Source organism: Schistocerca piceifrons, chromosome 4, assembly GCF_021461385.2.
Source record: "Schistocerca piceifrons isolate TAMUIC-IGC-003096 chromosome 4, iqSchPice1.1, whole genome shotgun sequence".
Taxonomy (NCBI): Eukaryota; Metazoa; Arthropoda; class Insecta; order Orthoptera; family Acrididae; genus Schistocerca; species Schistocerca piceifrons.
Genome location: NC_060141.1, coordinates 473,462,343 through 473,482,461, shown reverse-complemented (window position 1 = coordinate 473,482,461; position 20,119 = coordinate 473,462,343). Strand labels below are relative to the sequence as shown.

Genomic DNA, 20,119 nt, shown 5'->3' with positions numbered 1-20,119 from the left:
ACATCAGCTAACTATTATCATAAGAGGTACTAATATTACTGAAATATTATTATTTTTTTTTGTTGAGAAATTCAAGACTACTGGAGGTATGTTTGTGCAATGCTAGTCGTAAGATTATTGTAAAAAGTAAGTCCTGTTTGAACGTTTGTAAAATCATTTCATTACCAACAGTAAATATTTGAAGAATCGTTTTCAGAATATAATTAATTTTTGCCAGCAATATTGCATTACTGATTATAATCCATCCCAAAAACCATCAACCTAAAACTTTGCAAAATTTTATTGTTGTCAAGAAAAAGTTTAACTATGAATTACGTAACTTCAGTCAAATTAATTAAAGAATAACGTCAGCTTTGCTATGAAAGAATAACGTCAGCTTTGGTAATAAATACAGCCACTTATTATGACAGCGCACCAGCAGCTAGTAGAGTATAGTGAAACACAGTAAGTTATATTCATGTCGCAGTTCGATGTAGCAGTCACATGGATATCCAGTAACAGTGAAAAAGGTAAGGAACAGTTTTGGGTTATTGCAGGTAACTACTGAGGGCCACGCACGACGACGACACATTCTATGTTTCGTCGAAATAATCAGCAAATCACATTTAATAAGCAGCATTTAAATTTGTATCCGAAGATTGCACTTATTATTATTGAGAAAGAGAATTAATTTCAAAGGGAAGATTTCATTTGTTATTATTAAGGAAGAGATAGAAATTCTAAGGGAAGGTTTCATAGGTTATTGTAGAAGGGAGGTTGCGTAACAAAAGAGATATAGAGGAGACGGGAAGGTTTCAGTATCTCACTAAAACACTGATGTTTCACTAACATTTTCTTTGGTTTGTACTTTTGCGCCAGTTATGGTTTAGGGAGGTTTGCACTTCCAGTCAATTGTGGAAAAAATTTTCATTTCTGCGATGGAATTTTATTAACGGTTTCCAACTGAACATTACGTAATTTGTTATAACATCTGTCAACGCCTCTGCTTTGTATGATGTGACAAATAAGATATACGTCAAAATTTGTGCACCTTAGAGGAGGGATATAGGAATGTAACTATAATGACAAAATGTTCTCTCCATTACTCTTTTTATGTTTAAGCTATATAAGACGGCAGGGTACCTTGGAAATGCAGAGCGGAAATCGATTGTATTTCAGCTAGTTGCAGACGGTAAATCAGAGTGATAAGGGAGAACAATTTTGCTAACTGTATTAAGTATCAAACTACTTATAATCACTGTTGGTCTGTACAAACAGACGAACTCACTATACACATGGACAGAAACAGATGTCACAACATCTAATGGTGAAGTATTTCAAGGGTAGAAAGTCAACTTCTGAACTCTCAGAGTTTTGTTTGAAAAGTGTGGGTACCCAGACGAAATTTCGCAACAGTAAGTTTTTCGCTGTTGTCTGGCTTAGGTTTTAATCAATGTGACACTACAGATGTACTAACCTCTGGAAGTCTGTAGCGGTGCAGCGTGGTGTCTTCGAGTACCCGTCGACATCCACGTATTGGTAGGACATGACACATTCTCATTGATTCCGTCAGAGCTGCTCTGGTGTAAATCAATCTACAAATGGTAAATGTTTTTGTAATTATTTTATTGACATGGATTCACAGTCATCCTTTTTATGCGAATTACATAAGAACATATTACAATGGTTGAGGTCTCACTTCTTTTAAATCACATCCAGCTAAATGATTATTACAGAAGCATACGCTGAAACGTTTTTAAATATAATGAGCGAACAAAAATGTCTCAGACTTCTAAACAATTAAATATTGTAGTGCGCATTCTCCTTTGAGCAATACGCCTGAGAATAATAAACTACAGTCAAAATGATTATTGGTCAGAGCATCGAAACAAAAGATGCTAAAATTGAGGTCGAAATATTCCTATCTTTTTCGTAATTTTGATTTATCGATGAAGATTACACACGGTTTGCATTTCGATCGTCGTACAGATGCAAAAATGACATATTATATTTCGTATGGCTCTGAGCACTATGGGACTTAACTTCTGAGATCATCAGTCCCCTAGAACTTAGAACTACTTAAATCTAACTAACCTAAGGACATCACACACATCCATGCCCGAGGCAGGATTCGAACCTGCGACCGTAGCGGTCGCGCGGTTCCAAACTGTAGCGCCTAGAACCGCTCGGCCACCCTGGTTGGCTATTATATTTCATACTGAAATTTCGGAAGGACTGTCTCATTTTCCGGTTATAGTCCATCGTAGGCCGCTGAAGCAACAGAGTGCTCCATGAAACCGAAGCAAGAACAACACGCAGGATGTTCCAGTCTTCAGAGCATTTCTCATTCATGAACTGGTCTACAAGGTAATACGTATCTAGTGCCTGGTTACCTATTCAGTTAATTCTCTACATGGTCCTACCTAGAGCTAAATGTTTCAGGAAACTTTTTCTTAGTTGCGAATAAGAAAAACCAACAACTATATAAAGGAACATCGCCAATGAAAATTTGTGCCGCACCGCGACTCGAACCTGAATTTTCCGCTTTGCACGAAAGGAAATCTTAATCACTTTGGCTATTGGTCCACGACTCAAGACCACACGAAAACCTAGATACGGTGCCACTCTTGTGTCACGACCTACACTCGTACACACATTATGTAATTCTCCTACGCGCGAGGACATTTTAATTGAAAGTCGCTGCTTGGTATCAGTGGATAAACACTACAGTGCAATGTCTGTGTTGTTAAGAAGAAGGATGCAATGTTCCTTTGGTCATGTATGAATGTCCTCATCTCTACGGGAATCATATAATGTGTGTACGAGTACACATTCTCAGGGAGCCACGATGCCTATGGAGTTTAGGATCTGGCCGTGGATCGCGCACGGATAAGTAAAGCAGTTAAACTTGCGTAAAACTGGAAATCGTTGTTAAGGTCCCTGTCCGGCACAAATTTTCACTGTCGCCAGTTTCTTATACAGCTGATGGTTGTTCATATTAGCAATTGCGAACACATTCCATGTATTTCATGACGTCTATAGTCGCCACAGCCCCTGCTCCTTCGGATATACACTCCTGGAAATTGAAATAAGAACACCGTGAATTCATTGTTCCAGGAAGGGGAAACTTTATTGACACATTCTTGGGGTCAGATACATCACATGATCACACTGACAGAACCACAGGCACATAGACACAGACAACAGAGCATGCACAATGTCGGCACTAGTACAGTGTATATCCACCTTTCGCAGCAATGCAGGCTGCTATTCTCCCATGGAGACGATCGTAGAGATGCTGGATGTAGTCCTGTGAAACGGCTTGCCATGCCATTTCCACCTGGCGCCTCAGTTGGACCAGCGTTCGTGCTGGACGTGCAGACCGCACGAGACGACGCTTCATCCAGTCCCAAACATGCTCAATGGGGGACAGATCCGGAGATCTTGCTGGCCAGGGTAGTTGACTTACACCTTCTAGAGCACGTTGGGTGGCACGGGATACATGCGGACGTGCATTGTCCTGTTGGAACAGCAAGTTCCCTTGCCGGTCTAGGAATGGTAGAACGATGGGTTCGATGACGGTTTGGATGTACCGTGCACTATTCAGTGTCCCCTCGACGATCACCAGTGGTGTACGGCCAGTGTAGGAGATCGCTCCCCACACCATGATGCCGGGTGTTGGCCCTGTGTGCCTCGGTCGTATGCAGTCCTGATTGTGGCGCTCACCTGCACGGCGCGAAACACGCATACGACCATCATTGGCACCAAGGCAGAAGCGACTCTCATCGCTGAAGACGACACGTCTCCATTCGTCCCTCCATTCACGCCTGTCGCAACACCACTGGAGGCGGGCTGCACGATGTTGGGGCGTGAGCGGAAGACGGCCTAACGGTGTGCGGGACCGTAGCCCAGCTTCATGGAGACGGTTGCGAATGGTCCTCGCCGATACCCCAGGAGCAACAGTGTCCCTAATTTGCTGGGAAGTGGCGGTGCGGTCCCCTACGGCACTGCGTAGGATCCTACGGTCTTGGCGTGCATCCGTGCGTCGCTGCGGTCCGGTCCCAGGTCGACGGGCACGCGCACCTTCCGCCGACCACTGGCGACAACATCGATGTACTGTGGAGACCTCACGCCCCACGTGTTGAGCAATTCGGCGGTACGTCCACCCGGCCTCCCGCATGCCCACTACACGCCCTCGCTCAAAGTCCGTCAACTGCACATACGGATCACGTCCACGCTGTCGCGGCATGCTACCAGTGTTAAAGACTGCGATGGAGCTCCGTATGCCACGGCAAACTGGCTGACACTGACGGCGGCGGTGCACAAATGCTGCGCAGCTAGCGCCATTCGACGGCCAACACCGCGGTTGCTGGTGTGCCCGCTGTGCCGTGCGTGTGATCATTGCTTGTACAGCCCTCTCGCAGTGTCCGGAGCAAGTATGGTGGGTCTGACACACCGGTGTCAATGTGTTCTTTTTTCCATTTCCAGGAGTGTAGATGCAACTGCCCTGCGCTCACTAATAGCAGTTTTAGCGTGCATGCCCTTAAACAGGTCAAGTCTATTTATTAGCATTAGTTACAATACATTTCCACCCAACCTTGCAGAACATCAGGGAATACAACCTCTAAGTACACGACACTTACATACGAGGTTTCATGGCAGACATTCGGTTGCTACATTTGATCTACAGGTCAGAGGTCGCTCGATATTACGCTTCTGAGAGCACGGATTGTCAATGCGCCATAGCCGGCGGAAGCTTGCTTAAGTCCAGATCTTGCCACAGCTGCAAGGCATGCATCACTCATGATATCTGTACTATTGCATACGATGTCTGCCTGTTCATGATCACACACATCTGACTCTTCTGACAGATAGACCATCGTCTGGTAATACTATCCACTTAAGCACCGCTGTAATAATCTGCCTATGCATGTTTCATTTCCCTCAAATTAACAACGACTGAAACTAGGAGAAATGAGCCTGAGAAAGTTTCATTACAATAATGGGCATATAAGTATTTCGGCACTTTAACTATAGTATGGAAAAATAGAATTTTTTTAGTAACTGTGTCTCGTAGAGGGTACTTAAAATTAACTAGGTACGATTGACAACAGAAAATTTTATGCAAACAAAACGATTGTAATGTACTCTGTTCACATTCCAGTATGTGGTGCTCCTAGACAATTTATTTATTATTAATTTTTAAATGTTGCACTCTAGTGCCATTGCCTCATAATTAATAAAATGATCAACCTCAATTATCTTTATCAATGGACCTGAGCTAAATCCATCACTAAATAGCTGGAACCGACGTGAGTCTGTAAGTAAAATCCTTTCTCTACAAACTATTAAACTGCCTCATAGAGAAACTACACATACGTTAAGCGTAACCTCTTTAGGGTTTTGTCATTATCTAACACATTTTCATTTATGTTACAATTTTTATTTAGTACGTTTATTGTTTATATCGAAACTTCTCTAGTTACATGTTAAACTCACTGTCGTTGCTAAATGTCTTGTTATTAAGCTTGACTTAGCTATAGTTCCATAATTCAGTTCAGGAGATGTGGTCTCATTTCTTCATCATGCTGACTTTTTGAAGGTCGTGTATTTCTTATGTATGAGGTCACTCTTTTGCGACACACAGGTTAGGTTTGATTGTTCACCAAGTAAGTATTTTAATTGCAAGTAAAGATGGTAATAAGAAACAAATGTCAATAAGTCACAGCAATTTTTGTGCTCCCTAAGTGCCTAAGATGAACAATCAAGAAAGATTGATCATGATGATGATGTTTGGTTTGTGGGGCGCTCAACTGTGCTGTCATCAGCACCCGGTCAAGAAATAATGGAATGACTGCAACCCATATAAGAATTCTAGTAACAGGTTATGATGGAACGAAATGGGGGGACACGCTATTGGTAACTAAAAACACTAAATTGAAATTATGCGTGAAAATAAATTTCTGAGACCGATAATTGTACCACAAAAAATTATGGATATGGAAACAGATGAAGCCTTTCAAAAATTAGTTTTGTAAACAACCGCTGTTGGCTAGTTAACTGTATAGTTAAAAAAAAATATGCACTCTAAGGAGAAAAAAAAATAAAAACAAAACAAAATAGAAAAGAACAACGCACCAGAAGGAATTATCATGTTGGGACGGAGATCGGTAGCTGTGGATGTACTTGTAAAGACCAACAAATGATTACAGTATCAGAAAAATTGGTTGATTAATTCAAGACAAAAAAAATCACAAATTGAGCAAGTCAATATCACGCTGGTCCACCTCTGGCCCTTATGTAAGCAATTATTTGGCTTGGCACTGAATGATAAAGTTGATGGATGTCCTCCTGAGGGACATGGTGCCAAATTCTGTCGAATTGGCGCGTTAGATTGTCAAAATTCCGAGCTGGTTAGAGGGCTCTGCCAATAATGCTCCAAACCTTCTCAACTGGGGAGAGATCCGGTGACCTTGCTGGCCGAGGCAGGGTTTGACAAGCACCAAGACAAGCAGCAGAAACTCTCGCTGTTCGCGAGTGTACATTGTTCTGCTGAAAGATAAGCCCAGGATGGTTTGCCATGAATGGTAGCAAAATGGGGTATAGAATATTGTGGACATACCGCTCTGCTGTAATAGAGCCATGGATGATAACCAAAGAAGTCCTGCTATGAAATGAAATGGCACGCTAGACTATCACTCCTGGTTGTAGGGCTATGTGGAGGGCGACTGTCACATTGGTATCCCACCGCAGGTCTGGGTGTCTGCAGACTATTTCATTGACTGGATTAGAATTGTATCTCTGACGTCGATCTGTTGTAGAATTTTAGAACATGTTTTTTGCTCGCGTATCATGTCGTTTCTGGAAACCCAGAATCTGCTCTGTAGGAATCAACATGGATTCCGGAAACAGCGATCGTGTGAGACCCAACTCGCTTTATTTGAGACCCAGAAAATATTAGATACAGGCTCCCAGGTAGATGCTATTTTTCTTGACTTCTGGAAGGCGTTCGATACAGTTCCGCACTGTCGCCTGATAAACAAAGTAAGAGCCTACGGAATATCAGACCAGCTTGCGGCTGGATTGAAGAGTTTTTAGCAAACAGTACACAGCATGTTATTCTCAATGGAGAGACGTCTACAGACGTTAAAGTAACCTCTGGCGTGCCACAGGGGAGTGTTATGGGAGCATTGCTTTTCACAATATATATAAATGACCTGGTAGACAGTGTCGGAAGCTCCATGCGGCTTTTCGCGGATGATGCTGTAGTATACAGAGAAGTTGCAGCATTAGAAAATTGTAGCGAAATGCAGGAAGATCTGCAGCGGATAGGCACTTTGTGCAGGGAGTGGCAACTGACCCTTAACATAGACAAATGTAATGTATTGCGAATACATAGAAAGAAGGATCCTTTATTGTATGATTATATAATAGCGGAACAAACACTGGTAGCAGTTACTTCTGTAAAATATCTGGGAGTATGCGGGCGAAACGATTTGAAGTGGAATGATCATATAAAATTAATTGTTGGTAAGGCGGGTACCAGGTTGAGATTCATTGGGAGACTCCTTAGAAAACGTAGTCCATCAACAAAGGAGGTGGCTTACAAAACAGTCGTTCGACCTATACTTGAGTATTGTTCATCAGTGTGGGATCCGTACCAGATCGGGTTGATGGAGGAGATAGAGAAGATCCAAAAAAGAGCGGCGCGTTTCGTCACAGGGTTATTTGGTACGTGTGATAGGGTTACGGAGATGTTTAGCAAACTCAAGTGGCAGACTCTGCAAGAGAGGCGCTCTGCATCGCGGTGTAGCTTGCTGTCCAGGTTTCGAGAGGGTGCGTTTCTGGATGAGGTATCGAATATGTTGCTTCCACCCCTCTTATACCTCCCGAGGCGATCACGAATGTAAAATTAGAGAGATTCGAGCGCGCACGGAGGCTTTCCGGCAGTCGTTCTTCCCGCGAACCATACGCGACTGCAACACAAAAGGGAGGTAATGACAGTGGCACGTAAAGTGCCCTCCGCCACGCACCGTTGGGTAGCTTGCGGAGTATAAATGTAAATGTAGAATTGTCTTCAGGGATGAGTCCCGCTTCGAACTGAGCCGGGATGACCAGCAAAGAAGTGTCTGGAGAAACCCCAGACAGCGGTGGGATACTAACCTGACTGTCGGCCACCGAGGTACGACAACCACGAGTGAGGGTCTGGGCGTGCCGTTTCTTCTCATAGCAGGACCCCTCTGGTTGTCACCCACTGCACCTTTACAGCACAGCGAGGATATTACACATCTCATTTTGTTGCCCTTCATGGAATGTCATCCTGGCTTACATTTCAGCAGAATAATGCCTGTCTGCACACGACTAGAGTTTCTACTGCTTGTCTTCAGGCTTGCCAAACCCTACCTTGGCCAACAAGGTCCACAGATATCCCCCCAATTGAGAACAGTTGGGGCTTTGTTGGCAGGGCCCTCCAACCATCTCGTGTTTTTGGCGATCTAACCTTCAATTGGACAGAATTCGGAATAATATTCATCAGGAGGACATAAGGGGCAGGGGTGGACCAACGGGATATTGACTTGCTCAATTTGTGATCCATTTCTTTTTTTTTTGAAATTGTCATTTGTTGATCCGTATATGTACTCAAAATGGTTCAAATGGCTCTGAGTACTATGGGACTTAACTTCTGAAGTCATCAGTCCTCTAGCACTTAGAACTACTTAAAACTAACTAACTTAAGGACATCACACGCATCCATGCCCGAGGCAGGGTTCGAACCTGCGACCGTAGCGGTCACGCGGTTCCAGACTGTAGCGCCTAGAACCGCTCGGCCACTCCAGCCGGCGAGCATGTACTCACATCTACTGATTTCTGTCACATTTGGGTAATTCCTCCGCTGGGCATCGTTCCTTTTTTTGTCGTTGAATCAGTGTTAACATTAGTGTCTGGTAAACTGTTTGCAAAAATTAAGATTAGTTAGTTAGCTGTATCACTAAATTACAAACATCATCTAGCTGTCAAGTTTTAACAATTGTGTCCCATAAGTTCATCAGTGTAAAATTGATGTAAGTACCTGTCTTTGTCCTCGAGAGTTGGGAGTCTGTCAGCACCAACTGCTTCTTTTATCTCTTTGTGCACTAGTTCCTGGACATCAGGATGTCGTAACATCATAAGGAATGCAAATCTAAGAGAGTTACTTGTCGTTTCCGCACCAGCAGTAAACATATCGTAGCACAGCATGAGAAGCTGGCTCTCTAGAAAACAAAGAAAAACACTACAAACAGACAGCGAAAATCTCTTTTTCGCCTGATGCATACCCATTAATGTGTGTGGGTTTGGATTCAAGGGAAGCAGGGAGTGAAACAACAACACTTATGAAAATAAGCTAAATAATTTTACTGCAAAATAAAATCGGGCCGGTAAAAAAAAAATAAAGGGAGACTAGTCGATAGTGAACATCTTCTTTGCAAATCTGCGAAATCAAAATCTGCTTCTGGGTAGCGCTCAGTGTTGCTTCAGCCAACGCACTGCAACATGCTCTGATCTATTTTGAAACGTTACCCACGAAGTGCTCGAGACCAGTGATGAATACAACCGCTTTCCTCCAGGGGAGAGGGAGGGCAAGGGGGGGGATATTACTATTGACGGGGGAGGGAGGGGGAAAGTTTACAGCCTTCAGATTTTATTTATAGCATACTAAAAAACTTGCAGTGGTACTATATGTAAAGATTTCCTTAATTTCTGATATTTGTTTAAATCATGTGTGAGTAATAAGCAGGTGTAGCCAAAATTAATTATTTATCTTATAGAATAAAATAATGGTAATCAATAAAACAACACTAATGCACGCAATAAAGTAGGCCTACATTTACAAATGAATGGATCGTTCTTTACGGTATATCTGATCATGACGTCATCAATGAAAATTTCTGTAGGTTTCTCAACCCCAGTACATTTGCTAACATATACTGATGAACCAAAACATTATCACCACCTACTTAAAAGAACGTTGGTCCATTTCTAGAACGAAATTCAGCAGTGATTCTGTGTGCCTTGGATTCTACAAGAACTTCGTAAGTAGGCTGTTTAGGTTTTTATATTGGTGACGCCACGTAGCGCTCTGTATGAAAATCACTGGCTGTGCTGTGTGCAGTCTGTGGCTGGTTTGCATTGTTGTTGGCTATTGTAGTGTTGGGCAGTTGGCTGTTAACAGCGCGTAGCGTTGGGCAGTTGGAGGTGAGCCGCCACCAGCGGTGGATGTGGGAGTGAGATGGCGGAGTTTTGAGAGCGGATGATCTGGACAGAGACAGTAAATTTGTAAGACTGGATATCATGAACTGATATATATATTATGACTTTTGAACACTATTAAGGTAAATACATTGTTTGTTCTCTATCAAAATCTTTCATTTGCTATCTATGCCTGTCAGTAGTTAGTGCCTTCAGTAGTTTGAATCTTTTATTTAGCTGGCAGTAGTGGCGCTCGCTGTATTGCAGTAGCTTGATAACGAAGATTTTTGTGAGGTAAGTGATTTGTGAAAGGTATAGGTTAATGTTAGTCAGGGCCATTCTTTTGTAGGGATTATTGAAAGTCAGATTCCGTTGCGCTAAAAATATTGTGTGTCAGCTTAAGCACAGTCATGTATAATTTTTCTAAGGGGACGTTTTATATGTCGACCCTTAGCCGAGGATACCTCACTGGAATCTTCTGATTTTTTCTTGTAGTTTGTGTAATTAGTGTAGCTTTTGTTTATTGCTACCGCGTAATTGTAGAGAGAATCTCCTTTGTAGTTGCAGTCTTTCATTGTTGTACAGTAAAACAGATGTGGCATGCAGGTAGATTTGCACCAAGTATTTTCAATGCTATTTTAATGTGTTTTCTTATTTTGCTCTTCAAATTGTGCTTTTCTGTGCTGTCGTGTGAAATATTGTGACAATAATGGCGTGTGAAAAACGTAATACTAGGCTCCAAAGTAAACTGAGAAATGACAGTGAAGACGAAAGCAATGTGTTAGGGCCGCCGAGTAATGAATTAACTAATGTTCAAAGTAGTAATTTGGTAACTGTGCATAGGGAAATGGAGCGGGCTGCAAATAATGGTGTAGGCAGTGAAACAATTAGTGAACAGGGAAGCATTATCGATCGATCGGTCGGCAACAGCTCGCCTTGGGAATGCGAAATGACAGGACACAATCTTGCAAATACTGTAGATTCAGGTTTTGCGTCCTCACCGTTTTCTCAAATAGGTCAAGACATATTTTCTACTTTTCAAAATGCGAATATTATTGGTGCAAATGCACTGCCAAATAGCACTGAGGAACATGTTTCAGACACTAGTGCATTGTTATTACAGTTAATGCAACAAATGGGACAAAGGCTACAAAAGTTAGACACAATGGAACAAAATCTTCAAAAGTTAGACACAATGGAACAAAATCTTCGAAAGTTAGACGCAATGGAACAACACTAGAGAGAAACACAGCAACAGTTAGACGCAATGGAATAAAATCTTCAAAAGTTAGACACCACGCTTGAACAAACACATGAAGATTTAACTACTGAGTTACATAAAATCGAATCGAAATGTCAAAAACTCTATAATGCCGTAAAAACACAAATTTGTGAGCATTTCCAACCTATTTTTTTGAGGGGAAGAAAATATATTACAGAATCACGAAGCAGCCATAAAAGAACTGCAAACTATTGTTCATGAAAATCATGAAACCTTGCAAGCTAAAACTGACTCAGTTGCATCTACCGACTCAGTTACGCAACTTGCAAAAACTCAGGAAAACTTGAAGGAAACATTAGATACGATTTCAACACAAATGGACACTCTGAAACTTGGTTCAGAAAAACACACTGAGGAAATAAATTCACTATCGGAGAAAGTAGCCGAACTTTCGGATCAGTTTACTAACTTATCTACAAAGGCGGATGATGATCTGAATGACACAAGACCTGTCGCTTTCACTGACACAGAAGAGTATGAACAAATTAAGAAATTCAAACAAAATCAGAATCAAATTAATACGCAACACAAAAGAGAAATCTGAGAAGTACAAGATCAGTTGGCACAAGTAATACAAGAATTACATATTTCAGAGGACACTCGCACTCCAACACGGGAAGAGGGACTTAGAAATACGGAAAAGCCACAAAATAATAACACAGGGCATTTCGGAAATTATGAAAGAAATTGACAAGGTGCATCGAATTTTGAGATGGAACCGTCGACACGACGTAACAATGACCGATATGCGACTCACTGACACGGTGATTTTGACTATAAGCTGTTCATTACTACACATAAATTCAAAACATTTAAGAATTCTGGCTACGACATTCATCCAGAAGCGTGGCTTCATCAATTTTCTCATTGTTTTCCTCCCAACTGGTCATTAGAGCACAGATAAGAATTTATGTGTGGCTACTTAGAGAATGAACCAGCTGTAAGAATGTGATTGGTCATTCACGATTGCCACAATGACCAACTTTATCATGCCTTCCTCTCAACATATTGGTCTCAAGCCACACAAGACCGAGTAAAACATAGCATCATAATGATGAAACATTTCGAACAATCTCAATTTTCCAGTCTTGTGAAATATTTTGAAGACATGTCGCACAAGAATCAGTACCTGTCAAACCCTTACAGCCCCTCAGAACTCATCCGCATTTGCTTAATCAAATTGCCTGAACATTTACGACATACTATTTTGGCAGGACGTTGCAAAGATGACATTGAAGCTCTTCAGGGGCTGTTACAAGAACTGGAAATTGACACTGACAATCGCGGAACGCGAAAACAGGAGCACAACAACTACAGGTCACATCCATCACAATTCTGCGATGACAGAAATAATACATGGACACAACAAGGCTATTCTTACAACGTAAATCGTGACCAAAACAGACATCATCCATATGACAACCGTTGGCAGAGTAGTAATAATTACAGGGAAAGATCACCTCTCCATGGTAATGACTATCACAGACTCAATCAGAGAAACAGATAATATGGGAACCAAAATAATTATTATCAAGGGAGACAGAATAACTTCAGACGCAACGGTCCAGTGCGCAGTTACGATTCAGGGAGAAATTCTCCACCATGTGACCGACAAAAAAGAAACTATGGAAACTACCGACAAAACGACAGACCTGAATTGCATCAGAACTGGCGGGATTCAAACAGGGCAGGGCCCTCTCGACAAGGTGAATTTGTGGAAGTTAGGTCTCCTAATCCCAATAAAGACGCACGCCAACAAAGAGACAATAGGCAATGACCCATACCACTGGCAGCCACAAAATGTACTTATGAAACTGACGACACAACTGCCGTAGCTAGTAATTACGTAAAAATGGAAGACATTAGGGACATATTACTCCAGGAACACGACGTAAAACATAACAACAACATTGCATATCCTGTGATTCACATTACAGTAAATGACGTAAAATTTATGGCAGTACTTGACTTGACGAGGGCTAGTAGAAACCCTTGGGTAACAGAAGAAATATTAAATTTAATTGATGAAAGGAAAAAATATAAAAATGTAGTAAATGAAGCAGGCAAAAAGGAATACAAACGACTCAAAAATAAGATCGACAGGAAGCGCAAAATGGCTACGCAGGTATGGCTAGAGGACAAATGTAAGGATGTAGAGGCTTATCTCACTAGGGGTAAGATAGATACTGCATACAGGAAAATTAGAGAGACCTTTGGAGAAAGGAGAACCACTTGCATGAATATCAAGAGCTTTGATGGAAACCCAGTTCTAAGCAAAGAAGGGAAAGCAGAAAGGTGGAAGGAGTATATACAGGTCTATACAAGGGCGATGTACTTGGGGACAATATTATGGAAATGGAAGAGGAGGTAGATGAAGATGAAATGGGAGATATGATACTGCATGAAGAGTTTGACAGAGCACTGAAAGACCTGAGTCGAAACAAGGCCCCCGGAGTAGACAACATTCCATTAGAACTACTGACAGCCTTGAGAGAGCCAGTCCTGACAAAACACTACCATCTGGTGAGCAAGATGTATGAGACAGACGAAATACCCTTAGACTTCAAGAAGAATATAATAATTCCAATCCCAAAGAAAGCAGGTGTTGACAGATGTGAAAATTAACGAACTATCAGTTTAATAAGCCACAGGTGCAAAATACTAACGCGAATTCTTTACAGACGAATGGAAAAACTGATAGAAGCCGACCTCAGGGAAGATCAGTTTGGATTCCGTAGAAATGTTGGAAACACGTGAGGCAATGCTAACCTTACGACTTAACTAAGAAGAAAGATTAAGAAAAGGCAAACCTACATTTCTAGCATTTGCAGACTTGGAGAAAGCCTTTGACAATGTTGATTGGAATACTCCCTTTCAAATTCTGAAGGTAGCAGGGGTAAAATACAGGGAGCGAAATGCTATTTTAAATTTGTACAGAAAGCAGATGGCAGTTATAAGAGTCGAGGGGCATGAAAGGGAAGCAGTGGTTGGGAAGAGAGTGAGACAGGGTTGTCGCCTATCCCCGATGTTACTCAATCTGTATATTGAGCAAGCGATAAAGGGAACAAAAGAAAAGTTCGGAGTAGGTATTAAAATCCACGGAGAAGAAATAAAAACCTTGAGGTTCGACGATGACATTGTAATTCTGTCAGAGACAGCAAAGGACTTGGAAGAGCAGTTGAACGGAATGGACAGTGTCTTTATGGGAGGGTATAAGATGAACATCAACAAAAGCAAAACGAGGATAATGGAATGTAGTCGAATTAAGTCGGGTGATGCTGAGGGAATTAGATTAAGAAATGAGACACTTAAAGTAGTAAAGGAGTTTCGCTATTTGGGGAGCAAAATAACTGATGATGGTCGAAGTAGAGAGGAAATAAAATGTAGACTGGCAATGGCAAGGAAAGCGTTTCTGAAGAAGAAAAATTTGTTAACATCGAGTAAAGATGTAAATGCCAGGAAGTCGTTTCTGAAAGTATTTGTATGGAGTGTAGCCATGTATGGAAGTGAAACGTGAACCATAAATAGTTTGGACAAGAAGAGAATAGAAGCTTTCGAAATGCGGTGCTACAGAAGAATGCTGAAGATTAGATGGGTAGATCACATAACTAATGAGGAGGTATTGAATAGAATAGGGGAGAAGAGGAGCTTGTGGCACAACTTGACTAGAAGAAGGGATCGGTTGGTGGGACATGTTCTGAGACATCGAAGGATCACCAGTTTAGTATTGGAGGGCAGCGTGGAGGGTAAAAATCGTAGAGGGAGACCAAGAGATGAATACACTAAGCAGATTCAGAAGGATGTAGGCTGCAGTAGGTACTGGGAGATGAAGAAGCTTGCACAGGATAGAGTAGCATGGAGAGCTGCATCAAACCAGTCTCAAGACTGAAGACCACAACAACAACAACAACTTGACTCTGGCAGTCCCCTTTCAGTAATTAATGAAACAGCTTTTAGCAAATGCAACAAATCGAACGATTGCCCCACACTTCTTTTAAGTAAGATTAAATTACAAGGTGCAATTTTTGGAAAAAGTGTAGATATACGCGAACAAACCAACTTAGAATTCTTTTGTCAAAGCCACAGCTTCTCTATGAACTTTCTTATTGATCCATTATTGTTGACAGAAATTATATTGGGAGTAGCCTTTTTGAATAAATACTAAGCAATCTTAAACTTTCACGATGCTGAAATAAGTTTAGAGAAAGAAGGTAAGTCAATAGCTTTGAAATTTGAAGATTGGCTCTCAAACCATGACGAGGAAATTAATCGGCTTTACCTTCTGTTAGACAACAGTTCGGAATTTTCTACGGAACTAGACACCAACAATCACTCTGCAAGTACTGACAGGGATGATGTTGACGGCATATTTGATACTAATGAGTTAATTCAGAATAAAATTCAAACAATTGAGAATTGTAATGACACTGATAGGCAGGACCTTTTTGAGATTTTACAAGCACATTCCACAGTTTTTAATCACAAAACAGGAACAATCAAGTGACTTCAATACCAATTTCGTGTTCGTGAGCATACAAAATTTTGTGTTAGACCATACGTAATTCCAGCACTTTATAGGGACCGTGTTAGAACAGAAAAACAATCTATGCTTGACGAGGGCATTATTGAGTCTGCAGTAAGCTCATACAACAATCCATCACGTGTTGTTGAGAAAGAAAATGGATCGATCAGGCTTGTCTTAGATTCGAGACAAGTGAATGCTATCATCATTCCTGAAACAGACAAGCCGCAAACGATGGAATAACTTCTTCAAAATTTTAATGATGTAAAAGTGTTGTCTTCTATTGATCTCAGATCCAGCTTTTATCTGATCGAACTTCATCCAGAATGTAGAAAATACAAAGCTTTTCTTTGTTTCGGCGTTTGTTATCAATTTCGGAAACTTCCTTTTGGTTTGAACATTTCTTCGGCAGCGTTCATTCGCGGGCTAAATTCCATATTACCTGATTTCTTAAAACGCCACATCACCTTATATGTGGATGATATTCTAATAGCAGAAGCCTCATGGGAACAACATAATCGCATCCTCAACATTTTGTTACGTATTTTTGCAGAATCTGGAATTACAGTTAACTTGGAAAAGTCTGAATTCGGTAGGTCAAATGTGAGGTTTTTGGGACATATTATTTCTTCTGAAGGCATTCATCTGGATCATGAAAAGTTAGAAGCAATCAGAGTCATTCCAGTTCCATCCACAAAAAAACAAGTCCGCAGTTTTTTACCGTCGTTTTCTGAATATGCAAATTCTAGTTACACCAAAACTTTGTTCTCTCACTGGAACAAATACTTTTTGGAACTGGGACGAACAAGCACAGTTGGAATTCAATTCTTTGAAAGAATCGCTACTTAACGCGCCAATACTAGCTCATCCAGATCTGTCACAAGATTTCTGCCTTAGCACGGAGTCTTCTAAAGTCGGTCTTGGTGCCCATTTATTTCAAGAAGCCATAGAAAATGACACTACCGTTCAGAAAACCATTGCTTTTGCTAGCCGAGTGCTAACAAAATCTGAAAAAAATTATTCCGTTACTGAATTAGAAGCTTTAGCTATCGTTTGGGCATTTAACAAATTCCGTTTCTTTCCTTCTGGCAAGCACGTAAAAGTATACAGTGATCATCGTGCATTACAATTTCTCATGTCTTCAAAATTAGATCATGACAGATTAAAACGTTGGGCATTGTTTCTGCAAGAATTTCACTTCACAATAGTCTACATTCCCGGCAAGGAGAACATTGTTGCGGATGCACTGTCACGCGCACCAGCTGGGCTTGAGAAAAGTAACACAGAAGGCAACCTCGAGAAAAATTTCAGTATTCTTTACATTCAGAAAGTCGCCTTTGAAAACTTCATCAACACATCTTTAAAGGACATTGCTCATGAACAAGATAAAGATCCGATTTGGAAAGACATCAAAAGTAAATGGCATGAAAAGACGCACACTCAAATTCGACATTATTATCTGGTTAGAAACAACATACTCTTCAACCGCTGCATTGTTGATGACAAGCTATGGGTACTTTGCATTCCAGACGATTTTGTTAATAAGCTCATTTGGTACATTCATTTCAGCTACGCACATTTTGGTCCACGAAAATGTTATCATATTCTTCGAACGACTTGTTATTTTAACAATATGGAAAAGAGAATTCGAAGAGTCTTGTCTATTTTTAAACTTTGTCAAAAGGCGAAACCATCTACTATCTCACATCGTGCTCCGTTGTTTCCTATCATTCCTTCTAAATTAAAAGAATTTGCTGCTGTCGATCTCTTGGGACCCCTTGTCAGAACATCGAATGGATTTTCGTACGTTCTAGTCGCTGTTGAACTTACTTCAAAATTTGTTTCTTTCACTCCGTTACGTAAAGCCACTGGATGGTCTGTATCCAATGCCTTTGCTAAAAATTTCTTAGGTGAAGTTGGACACGTTAGTAAAGTCATTTCAGATAACGGACCGCAATTCAGATCTGGTGTTTGGTCACACATGCTTCGGAACCATAAAATCAAACCTGTTTTCATTTCATTGTACTCACCACATTGTAACCCATCTGAATGGATTATGAAAGAAATCAATAAGCTTTGCAGACTTTATTGTCACAGAAAGCATCAGCATTGCGACAGATATTTACACTTATTTCAAAACATGCTGAATGAAATGCCTCATGACTCCACTGCTTTACCACTTATTCTTGTACTGAAGAATGAAGAACCACCGAACAGAATCAGAGAGCTGGTACCTTTTCCGAATATACGTAAACTTCGACTCAAAGACATAATTGATTTGGCTATTAAAAATATAAATTCTGCAGCAGTCAAAAGGAGAAAACTACACTATAAAGCAAATGCAAAGAAATTATATATTGGTCAGAAAGTTCTCATTAAAGCTCATTCATTGTCACATAAGAAGAAACACTTGAGTCACAAATTCTTTCTGATTTACAATGGACCATACAGAATCCGACGTTTACCACATGATAATTGCGTTGAAGTTGAAACTCTGCGTACTAGGAAGAGTAAAGGTTTACACCACATTTCACATGTAAAACCGTTTATTGAAAGATAATATACTTTTCAACTTTGTCTTTGCCATAAAACTTTTCACTTCACGTTTCTAGTACTCTTTGTCACACTTAGAAACTATTAACATGCAACTATGTTTTAAAATAAACTAGCCAGTCTAGAACCTAGGGAACATATTTGGACACTAATTACGAATGCATTGTTTTAGTGAACAGACGACACAGTGTTATTGTGTGTTTACATTCTTGCTTGTTAGTTGCATGATTATGTAACGACTATAAGGCTTACATACTTAGAACATATACAGGTACTGCTAATTAGATTTTAATGCAACATTTTGGTTTACTTGAAAATACACCCTTTATTTGAAGTACTTTCTGGGGGATTAAAAATGACTTAGCATTTGGTTTCTTTGACAGCTACACGATTATATCACGGCGCTACTAATGTGTGACACAATTTACATTGTTGCTTTGGCAGTGTATCTGTTTTTCTGAATTCTTCTGGAAAGTAAAACATGTTTTAGTAATAACTTTTGTGGTATAGCTACAATGTGACAGCCTTTTTCGTAGCGCAAAAATACGTTACAGTATAGTACTTTCTTGATCACGGTAATGTACATAATAACTACAATATCTATATGCATAGCATTTCACTTTTGTTTATCATGGGGTAAGTACATTGACTTCTGCAGAACTTAGCTTCCGGAGGACGATAACTACACTTCAACAGAATTATCTTATAGCAAGACGCACATTTAGCGCTAAAGGACACGTATTTGAGTGATTAATTTTGTACTTAAAACATTTATTTTTATAGATTTTTGAATTACATGATACAAAGGTTTTCCGTGATACATTTCATTCCATTGCTGTAATCTGTAACACCTGAGGGTATAATTACATTAATCCTCAGGGGGGTACACGCTTACTTTGTGTGCCATGTGTGTGGCAAGCACAAGGAGCCCTAGCTAATATGGTATTTGCTTATACAACTTTACACATCGGTACCATATTTCTGCAACACAGAATTACAGAGCTACCTGATTATTTTACAGAGACACAAACATTTTTTTACTACGTCAGTGACAGATGTTTACGCAATTACACAGGTGGATAACTTCACACTTACGAAACTGTATTTTGTATGTACTTTGTGAACTCTTCATATTTTTTCAGAACCATTGTGATACTATGAGAGCTTTGAATGATGTATTTGGTATGAGATCATGATTTTTAAGATATATTTGAGGTAGATGACACTATTGAAATGAGCAGAGAATATTTTTTAGGGTTTGAAATTATTGCAGAAAGCTACAACGTTTTAAGATTTGGCTGAGGTTTTATGATATTACTATTATGATGAAAATGTGTATTATGCTGTTGAGGTATGTTTATGATCAATAAGCTGATGCTATATGAGGAAATTGATTATGCTATGTATTTATTATGATGAAATATTGAAGTGTTAACGAATATGTATATAGGTAATAAGGTAAGGAATAATGAGTAGTGGTTAGGCACACTGATTTGAGAAAAAGGATGTTGGAAACCAAGAATCGTACTTTAAGAGTTATGAAATGTGTGTAAATG

The 20,119-nt window shown here is 40.3% G+C and overlaps 1 protein-coding gene across 1 annotated transcript in view; it reads right to left on the bottom strand.

Annotated features, from left to right (window-relative positions):
• Window positions 1-20,119, bottom strand: part of LOC124795925 (methyl farnesoate epoxidase-like) — a 143,387-nt gene that overhangs the window by 20,262 nt on the left and 103,006 nt on the right. Inside the window, exon 6 of the mRNA XM_047260005.1 lies at window positions 9,050-9,230. Within this exon, the coding sequence (XP_047115961.1) occupies window positions 9,050-9,230 (181 nt within the window). The remainder of the gene's footprint in view (window positions 1-9,049; window positions 9,231-20,119) is intronic.